Genomic DNA, 10,985 nt, shown 5'->3' on the forward strand with positions numbered 1-10,985 from the left:
AAATGCATCAAGAACCTCTCTTATCAGCAAGATAAGAATATAATCTTAGTAAGGATGTTACCTCTTATTGCTGTCCATCTTTCTGTGTTTGGTAAGAAACATACTAAAGTATTTTAAAACATGCATTAATGGCGGCTTGCTTAGCAAGAAGTGACTTATGCGGTTTCTATAAGCCATAAATTACATTGTCGAGTGCAAAGTACTCACTCAGATGGTACCTTGTTCTTAAATCTTCTATGAGCAGCAAGTCAGAAGACCCTCAGGACATTTTCCTGCCTCTTTTGCTTACAAGAAACCAACCTCTCCCTCCTCTGAAACCATCTAAAATCTTACAGGCATTGATAGAGGAATAGGAGGAATAGTGGTACTTTTTTTTAGTAATAGTGATGATGATGATGACGATGATGATGATGATGATAATGATGGTGATGGTGATGGTGATGGTGATAATGGTGATACAAGTCCTTAAGTGATTATCCAAAACCCTGGTATCAGATATGTTTCACAATTTAAAGTTTAAAAAATTTTTTAAAGATTATATAAGAGGTCCAGCGGTGGGGGCAATCCCCCAAATCAAATCTATTTATAGTTATAAAGACTATAAAATACAGTGTTATGTATGTTAAAGTCAGATTTTGTTGCAAAAAGTGTTATGGAAAATCTTTTTTAAAGGGTTTTGAAATTTTTGAAATTTTTTGAAATTTTACAGTTTTAGAGAAGAGATAGTGAGCTTATAATAGCTAACCTTTATTACATCATTACAGTATAAACTTCATAAAGTCCAGGTGGTTGTTTTGTTCGCCCTGTCCTTCTAGTACCTAACACAGTGCCTGGTTTGTGGTAAGTGTTCAATCAGTATTTGACGAGTAAATGAATGGAACATTTACTAGGGGTCAGGCATGCATATTAGCTTATCTCTCGCTACCATTCTGTGTAGGAATTACTGTTGATATTTCCATTTTATAAAAGAGGAAACTGAGGAAGAGGAAAGTTAAGAACTTGTTTCAAGATCATACAAATTATAAGTAGTGAGGTTCACAGATTGTGGAGCCCAAGATCTTAGCCATTATTCTGTGGTCCTCCACTAGAATTAATGTGCCTTAAAAGAGGCTTGCAGGAAGATATTTCAGTACCAGAAGTGTAGATTTGTGTTGACATATTAACCATATTTCTTCAATTTTGATGTCTGTAAGAACTGTCTAAGGTACTTACCAACATTTAGTTCCCCAGGTCCATTTTCAAAGACTCTGGTTTGGTAAGCCTATGTGGGGTTTGGGTAGCGTTATTTTAGACAAGGTCTTCAGGTAATTTCTATGGGTTCTCAGAACTTGAGATCCATTTGGTTTATAGCATGACAGGAAGTATAATTTAGTAATTAATTACTGGTTCAGTCTTGGCTCTGAGTTTATTAGCTATGGTAAGCAGAAGATAGTTATTTAACTTCTCTGTGCTTATGTTTTTTCATTTGTAAAATTATGAAGATCAAGCAAGTTAAAATAATCAACCACTTAGAACAATGTCTGTCATATGTGTATGATAAATAAAAATAAAATATGTAAGTCATTGAGTTGATGTAAGGATTCAATAAGTTCTTAGAACAGTGCAGGCACATAAACTCAATAAATGTTGGCAGAGTTTGTTATAGTAATGACAGTGATAATGACAGCTACCTGGAGGGCTGAAATCTTGCTCTGAGACTCACTGAAGAGGACTTGGGGGAATGCATTTCCACTGGTATAAAGCTCCTATGTGGTCTGTGTGGTGTCAATCTATGTAGAGTCAAAAGAAAATAAATTTGTATAAATGCATTTTTATATTTGAGTATACCAGGGCTGCCCAGCTACATCATCTACTAGCATTATTTCTGAGTTGAAGGTGAGATGCTGATGTTTAAGTGATTGCCATAGATGGTTAGGATTTTTGTCTCTCTGGTAGAACGTTAGTGTTTGATCTTGCTGTTGTTTTTACTCTCCTGTCTAGGTTTCTGTCCATGTTAGAAGAAGAAGTTTACAGTCAAAACTCACCCATCTGGGATCAGGATTTTCTCTCGGCGTCTTCCAGAACCAGCCAGCTAGGAATCCAAACAGGTAAAAAATTTTTTACGTAAATCAGAGAACAGCCAGGAAGTGTTACTCACAGCTCACTCTGCATTTATTTGTGTTTTTCATCAAGAAATTGAAGACTGGATCCAGCAAAAAAGTAAACACTTTGGCAGATTTTGCATCTGCATCTCTATTAATGAGGAGAGCAGGTGCAAATCAAACAAGCAAAACAACTATTACTTCTACTATTGGATTTGCTTAGCTTGCACATTACAGTTTTTTGGGAGGTGTAAAATACCAGGCAGCTCGGCTCTATAGTCAAATGCTGGCTCTTTTTAAAAAGATGCTGATAGTCTCAGTCAATGGCCAGAGTGGCCTAGGAATCAAGTCTCAGTCTGGTTTCTGAATTCATGACGTCTGTTCTATGCATCGAGTTCCTATCATGGATAATGATAGGATGGTGAGCAGAAGACAGCAACCTTGAATCTCAGGACATGAAGAACTTCCCAGTGGGGCCAGGACACCTTTGCCATTGTTTTGAGTCAGCCAGTGGCATCATCTACCATTTTGTGAGGACAGAGGGCATGTAACTTCTGAGTCACACTGATCCCAGAGAGAGGATATGAATTTGGAGAAGTTTAGCAGGAGGTGCCAAGGTGGTAATTTATATGTGACTGTGGAGAAAGACAAAACACAGAATTTTGATGTCAGAGTTTTTAGTAGATCTAGCTCAATGTGTAATATGGGGACTTTTGAGTATCGCTTCCGGTGAAGGTAATTTTATTTTTGCTTTTATTTTTCTAAAAAAAAGTGTTTTACATACAATAAAAGTCATCCTTTTTAGTACATGGTTCTGTGAATTTTTACAAACACTTATAGTTGTGTAAACACCACTACCATCAAAATGTAGAACACTTGCATCACCTTAGAAAATTCTTTGTACCCCTATGTAATCCATTCATTGCCCTACTCCCAGCTCTGGCAACCACTAATGTGTTTTTTTTGTTTGGTTTTCTGTATTTTTTTTGCCTTTTCTGGAATGTCACATGAATGGAATCATATAGTACATAGATTTTTGAGTCTGGCTTCTTTTCTTCAGCATAATGCATTTGAGAAGGCCATTTAAATTTTTTTTTTCTTTTTTTTTTTTTTTTAACCTAGAGCCCAAGTTTAGATGTAAATATAATTAAATTCCTACAAAGCAAAGTACTTATTCCCTGAGGTATTTTGGTTTGGATCAAACTCTTTTTGTTTGAATTCTTGTTACCAAAAATATGTCAAAAACTTTTTTTTTTTTTTTTTACTTAAGTCATAGAATATAATTTTATGTTTGTCTGGTCCCAAACCTGGAGAGCTTTGGGGCCTATCTGTGCATATCACATGCTCCTTCCAGGCCCGAGTTTACTGGATGTGTTCTCGGTGGTGACTGGGCACATCCTCTGTATTGCCCTCTCTGTCCCTATGCTGTTTACTTTACCTTTGTCTTTATCTCAGCTGGCTTTCAATTGGCATTTCTCCCACAAACTCTTTCCTAATTCATCCTGTGCCTTCTAGCAAGGGCTGGAACTCTTTTCTTCCAAACTGTCACAGAACCATAAATTTATCCTATTCTTGGTTCTCAAACTTGGCTGCGCAGTAGCATCACCCACAGTGATTTAAGATACAGCTATCTAGGGTATATCCTAGACGTTGAGCCTTTTAAAAGTTTCCCAGGTGATTCTGATGTGCAGCAAATATTTGAGAACTACTGTGTCATACAACACTTAACCTTCTGCCATCCTAGCCCCATTTTTTTGTGTACATCATCTCTCTCCTATGAGCGTGACTCCTGGATGGTCAGAGACCCAGTTTTGCCACAGTAATAACTGATACTTCCATTAAGTGCTCGTCCATGAACTTTGCTTCATATCCTTAGGCCTTAGCACAAATCCTGGGAAGTTGCTGTTATTATCTCCTTATGGATGAGAAGTAGAAGCTCAGATCTCGTTCAGTGATGGAACTGGATTTATACCCTCATCTAATTCCTAACTGCTCTACTGCATTACGAGCCAGAGCTCTAACCACTACGTTGCACTGCTTTGCTGAGCATTGCAAATGTGCAGGAAAATGATTATGGAAGGAATGAGTGAAGAACACAATTTCCTCCTTCAGGCAGGAGACACCAAAGCTATTCAGCAAGGTCAACTTAGTTCTTTTCTGGAGGGTCTTCTGGAGAAGATTTCTCTCTGTGTGAAAACTCGTGCTGACCCGCTCCTTCCCAAAATACTTCCCAATCTGTTCCACTTCCAGCACATTATCTGCCATAGCACAGGATGGAGAAGGCAGAGGTTGTCTCTGAACCTCCGGGAATTTCACGTCTATTTTTGTGGCTAAGGTTGTAACCCAGTTAAGCTGAGTGTACTCTTCAGTATTACCTGACGCTGTCTGGAGCAGGCTGTCTTCTCTTGTTCTACTGTAATTGCAATGTGTTCTCTGGCGGGAAAAAAGAGTGTAATCATCGACTTAATTGGCATGTCTGCACATCTATGCAACTGTGATAAATGACATTCATAATGATGGCTCTGAAGTTTTGCAAGATACTCAGATGTCTTTGGAATCACTAAGCTTTCTCTTTGTGTGGAATCACTCCAGTGAAATTCAGAAGGCCTGTATGCTGGAAGGAAAACTGTGTAGCCAAGCACTTTGGCATATTTGGATTCTTTACCTACCGATTACTGTTCAGTAGGAGTACTGTGGATTGGTGTGTCTTTGTTGCTTCGTTTTCTTATTCCGTCACTTTCTTGGCTGCGGAGAATGTCCTCTATGGACTGAACTGTGACTGCATTGAAACATTCTTTCTGGGCATCTGTCTACACTGCCATACTATGATTTATATGTGACCAGTGTCACTGAGAATGTCTATATCCCTCATCAATTCTCACTTTATCAGCTACAGGTCAGCAGCACATTAGCAAAGCAACATCCTCTTGCCTATGGTGGCTTTAGAAAAAAAAAAAATGATTTTTGTTTGGAAATACTCACAAACTTAACAGAAAAGCTATAAGAATAAGACAAAGAAATCCTATATACTGCATATCCTTTATCCAGATTCACCAATTGTTAACATTTTGCCAAACTTACTTTAACTCCCTCCTCCCTCTCTCTTTCCTCTCTCTTCTCTCTCCTCACCTCTGTCCTCTCCTCTTCTCCCTCTCTCCTTCTTCCGTCTTTTCCCTGTCTGCCTGCCTCTCTCTCTCTCTCTCTCTATCTATCTAATCTGTCTATTTTTCTGAACTATTTGAGTGTTGCAAACATCATGCCCCTTGACTGACTTCAGTGGGTATCTCCTAAGAATAAGGACATTGTTTCATTTAACAATATAGTTATTAAGTAAGGAATTTTAACCTTGATATAATATTATTATTTAATCTCTAAGGTATTTTCCTTCTTTGCCTCTTAATTGTGTGATCTGTAGCAATTTTGCATCACATCAGGAGGCACATAATACTGACCTCTCTCGTTATTGTTAGTATTAAGTTTGATCACTTGGTTAAGGTGGTGTTTACAAGGTTTCTCCACTGCAGTGTTACCACTTTTATTTTTCCTTTTATAATAAAAAAGTACTTTTGTGGGGAGATGCTTTGAGACTATCCTGTCTTCATTAAAATTATACTCACAAGATTTAGCCTGCACAGATGATTCTTCCCTGAATCAATTATTGTATGCTGGCTGCCAAAAATTTTTTTCTAACTTCTATCCTTCTTTATTTATTTGTTGGCATTCTCCTGTAAAAAAAAGCTTTGCCTTCTCCCTATTTATTTATTTATGATTTTTATTAATATGGCCTTAGATATTCAATGGGTTCAATCCATTACTATCTTTATTATAATGCTTACATTGACCCTGTTTCTTTTATTTTAAAGATGACTTTGTGGTGTTGGGCAGGAATAGAATAGTCTCACATGCACTTGGTTCCTTATTACCTAGGAAAAGAGTCATCTAATACCTTCTTTTTTTTTTATTGGGGCAGTCATCAATCCACCCCCTGTTGCTGGGACAATTTCATACAATTCAAACTCATCTTCCCTTGAGCAGCCGAATGGAGGAAGCACCAGTCCTTCCTGCAAAGGCTCTTCTGGGCTTGAGGCAAACCCAGGTAAGCTCTTAGGGGGCATAACAGAGGGCTATGATTTGCCCTAAAAGTTATAATCTGAGGAGCGGCAAAGGTAGACTTAGACCAACTACTGATTGTGCATGTCCAGGATTTTAATGGCTGAAATCACTGTAGTGGTTAGTTATTGCTGTGTAATAAACCAACCCGAAATTCAGAGTCTTAAAACAAAACCATAATCATTTATAATCATAACTCACTCACTCTGTGTTGCCTGGTTGGTGGGTGGCTGATCTCATCTGCCTCATTCAATCTTGACTGGGCTTGCTCATGAGTTCTGCCTGTTGACTGGGTCTTTGTCGTGGACTTTATAAGAACACTTAAACTGGAGCATCTCTGTTCCACATATTTCTCATCCTCCTCCTGGGATCATTGAAATTCTTTTCCTTTTCTTTAGAATATGTCTTTATGATGATGGCAGAAGCACCAGAGAGCAAGCAGAAGTACAGTTTCTTGAAGTGTAGGCTCAGAACTGGTGTACCATCCCCCTGCTTTATTTTGTTTCTAAAGCAAATCACATGGTCATACTCAGAGTCAAGGTGGAGAAATGTATTCTACTCCTTTTGCAGGAAGAACTGCAAAATCACATGGTAGAGTGTGGATACCAGGAGGATAGAGAATTTGGCTATTAGTGTAATCTGCCACATGGGCAAAATCATCTCAGTCCTAAAGGCATTTCACAGTTATAGAATGTTTTGAAGGTTGCATTTCTGCCTATAGGCTTGGCATCAAACAAATCTTAGATATGACAAAGTTTGACATTAAGTGCACAAAAGAGGGAGAGAAGAGGATTTTTATATGAAGTAGCAAATATTTAGCATGGATGTAGCCTCAGATGCTTTTCTTTTTTAAAGAGTTTATTTGAGCCAACCTCATGACATGCTGGGAAGCAAGATGTCAAATGTTCCCTCACATGTTTTCTTACTATAACACTCTTAGCAGTCTGTCAAGTTTGAGGCTTATTAGGTATACACTTCAGCTACAGAATAAATATTTCACAGCCTTATTCTTAAGGAATCATGGAATTTGAAGGCATGTTGGTCAAAGGACTGAAAATATTCTCAGTCACCTCCAATAACAACTAAAAGAGAGTTATAAAAACAAGAACTCATCGAAGTCCATTTAGTAAGTAATGCATAATATTTCTGGAAGCATCTCGTATGGACAAGATACTTTACATTGCTCTTCTCCTGTCTAACTAACGATAGTGAGATTGCTATATGGAAACATGTTTAGTGAGATTCACACGTAAAGAATAAATAGATTGTAACATCTAAAATTTTTAAAAGTTTTTAATTGTAAAAATAAATACATGTATGACAGAAAGGAAAAGGAAAACCAAACTAGATAGTAGAAAAAAACAAAAAGCCACAAATGTAATCTAATTAGGAAAGTGGGAGAAAGTTCTCTTTTCTTTCCCTGGCCTTTTCCAGCATGTGACGTGTTGAGAATGACTACTCTCACTTGATAAGGCATCATTTTTAGGCAAAAAAGCATTGTGTGAGAGAGTCATTTTATAATGAAAAAATTAAATTCATCAGCAAAGTGAAACAGTTCACTAGTATATTTCAAATATATATAGACATGCTCAAAATATACATACACATACATATATATATGTATGTATGTGTATGTATATGTAGATATATACATGAAAGAGAGATTTGATAGAGAACTACAAGAAGAAATAAATCAACCAGTGGTTGAAAACTTGAAGAAACATCTTTGAGTGATTCATAGATTAAGCAGATGAAATTATCAGTAACAATATAGAAGCCCTGAAAACATGATTAACAGGCTTAATTTAATGGATGTATAGAGATCATTACTCCTAAATTTTGGAAAATACACATTCTTTCTAAGAAGACGCTACACATTTACAAATAATTGGCCATGTTTTAGGTCATAAAGCAAGTTTCAATAAATTTGACATTTTGGTATTACATGCACTATATTTTCTAAACACAGAGGGATTAAATTAGAGATTAATAACCAATGGTAACTAAAATCACCCCTTGCATTTGCAAGTGAAGAAATGCGTGCCTTAATGACTCATATCAAGTTCAAAAATTATCATAGAAAATAGTAAATATTCATAATGTATCTGTGGTTGGCAATAACTGTGACCTCTTCCTTTCTTTTTCCCACCTTCCACTGCCACCCCTTCCCTCGGTAAATGGACAATTGACTTTCATATCCATTAGTGTTATTAGAAAATTGGTTGGATTAGTTGACATGTGTTAGCTGCTTTGTGTTTAAAATAAGCTATGGTTTGCCCTTTTATTTTGATCATAACAGGAGAAAAGAGGAAAATGAATGACACTCATGTATTGGAGGAGGCCAAGAAACCCCGAGTTATGGGGGATATTCCAATGGAATTGATTGACGAGGTCATGTCTACCATCACAGACCCTGCAGCAATGCTGGGACCAGAGGTCAGCAGGGTAAACCTGGGCAGCCAGGTGGTAGACCTCTTCTGCTCTCCTAGCCTCTCCAGCTGTCAGAAATGGGGATGTTATCACTGAGAGTTAGCATGTCTGCTACCCTGGTTTGCATTTACCCTGGTCGGGGTGGGAAGGACAGGAAAAGCTAGTGAGGAAGTGATTTCTCTTAATGAATATCACATCACAGTAACATACTAACAACTTTACACAGTTGATGTCATTCCTCCTCCCTCAACTCTTTATCTTGAAAAATTTAAACCCTCATAAATGTTGAAAAATTCCATGATAAAAATCTATAGACTCTTTATTTAAATTCACCAGTTATTAACATTATGCTACATTTCACTTTTCCTCTGTCTCTCTCCCTCTTTCTCCTTGAACCATTTTGAATCATTTCAGAGTTAAATACAGATGTGATAACACTTCACTCCTATTTTTGCCTGTACCTGCTAAGACTATTTCTTTACATGACCACAATGTAGTTATCACTATCAGGAAATTTAGCTAGGTTACAATGTTTTATAACATGGGTTGGCAAACTACAGCTTGCAGGCCAAATCTGGTCCACTGGGTTTTTTTGTAAATAAAGTTTTATTGAAACATATCGTCTATGTCTGCCTTGTCCTACAAGAGCAGATTTGAAAAATTGAGACAGGATGTCTGGCCCACAAAGCCTAAAACATTTGTTATCTGGCCCTTTATAGAATAGTTTGCTGACCCCTGGCCTGGTGTACACCCATATCCAAATTCCCCATATATCCAAATTATGTCCTTGATAATATTTGTTGCTGTCACTGAAGGATCAGTCAGGGATTGTGCATTGCATTCAGTTTTTATCCCTTCATCTCTCTAGTCTCCTTCAATCTGGAACAGTTCCCCAGCCCTTTTTTTGGTCTTTCATGGCAGTGCCATTGTTTAAGAGTCCTGATCACTAGTTTTGCAGAATGTTTTTCTATTTGGATTTGTCTGTTTACTCAAGATTAGATTCAAGTAAAGTGTTTTTAGTAGAAGTACTGCTGTCATCTTTTGCATTGTATCCAGCGGCAGGGCAGTTTAAGACATTTTTGATAGTGTCTAGGAAATCAAAAAATGCCTTGGAGATTATTTCGTAAAACATTATTTAAATTTTTTTTGGTGTGGCTCTGCTAGATTAAAGTATTAATTTTTAATTTGTCATATTTCCTTAGATACTTATTTTATGGCGTTGAGGATAATGCAGAGAACTGAAATGTTGTAAGAGAAGGAGCTCATTATAAAATTGTCCTTCCCATTTCCTTCTAGATGCCAAGTCCTAGGGTTGAATACTGCATGGAGTAGCATTTGCACAATTGTCTTTCAGAGAGTAACTTCACAGATTATCTTAGCTCAGTTTTTTTCTGCTGTAAAATGTAGATGCAGTCACACATCTCAAAATTTCCTAAGTGGATTTAGTAGTATATTGGAGTTTGCTTGTACTGGTGCACACAAGGCAATTGTTAAATTTTCAGGAATTTTGCGAGCTAGTTGTTAAATATGTTGGTAGCTTGAAATTTACCATAGTGGCAGCTGGTCACCTGGGTAGCCAGCTATAGACCAATAAAATGAGCAAGTGCTATCAATTAAGTCTTTTCTTCCCTGGTGACCTGTTTGTCAGACATTTACCTGTACATCATTGGGTGGATTAAATAAGATGGGGAGCATAAAGTGCTGGCACAAGATTGTGCTGCCAGCTATGGTTGACAGTGAGTCAGTAGATACTCTTCTGGAAAGAAAACTGTATTCCAAAAAGAGGCGCTAAGAATATAAACATGATTGCCACTGTTGATCCTGTAATGAGAATTTGGGATCTGTCATTCTGAGGGTCCTGTACAGCTCAGCCAGATGGGATTCCTCTAAACCAGGGGTTGGCAAACTATAGACCACAGGCCAAATCCAGTCTGTCCTCCCCTTTTGAAATAAAGTTATATTGAAACACTACTACTGCCATTCATTTCTGTATTGTCTGTGGCTGCTTTCACACTACAACACTGTTGACTCGTTGCCACAGAGACCTTATGATGTGTGAAGTCTAAAATATTTACCATCTGGCTCTTTACAGAAAAGTTTGGTGACCCTTAATCTGCACCATATATTCATGTACATGTATAATACTTTGATCTCTCAGAATTTTTTACCTACCTTTTCTGTTTTATTTTCATAACTCGTGTGTGTTATTTGGGACCCTGAAAATCTACAAATGTGTATCTTATTAGAACAAAGAACAGGAGTGTTGGTGTGTCCTATCCCCACTGTCTTCAGAGAAGAGCTCTGTGTAATTTTTTCATGTCTCCTGCATCCCAGACCAATTTTCTGTCAGCACATTCAGCCAGG

General features: G+C 37.4%; 1 protein-coding gene across 1 annotated transcript in view; it reads left to right on the forward strand.

Moving 5' to 3' along the window:
• KAT2B (lysine acetyltransferase 2B) overlaps nucleotides 1-10,985 on the forward strand; it is a 66,125-nt gene that overhangs the window by 33,217 nt on the left and 21,923 nt on the right. The window contains exons 8-11 of the mRNA XM_025043606.1: nucleotides 1,981-2,087; nucleotides 6,052-6,177; nucleotides 8,491-8,627; nucleotides 10,956-10,985. Of these exons, the coding sequence (XP_024899374.1) occupies nucleotides 1,981-2,087; nucleotides 6,052-6,177; nucleotides 8,491-8,627; nucleotides 10,956-10,985 (400 nt within the window). The remainder of the gene's footprint in view (nucleotides 1-1,980; nucleotides 2,088-6,051; nucleotides 6,178-8,490; nucleotides 8,628-10,955) is intronic.

The sequence above is a fragment of the Pteropus alecto genome, unplaced genomic scaffold (genome assembly GCF_000325575.1).
Source record: "Pteropus alecto unplaced genomic scaffold, ASM32557v1 scaffold92, whole genome shotgun sequence".
NCBI lineage: Eukaryota > Metazoa > Chordata > Mammalia > Chiroptera > Pteropodidae > Pteropus > Pteropus alecto.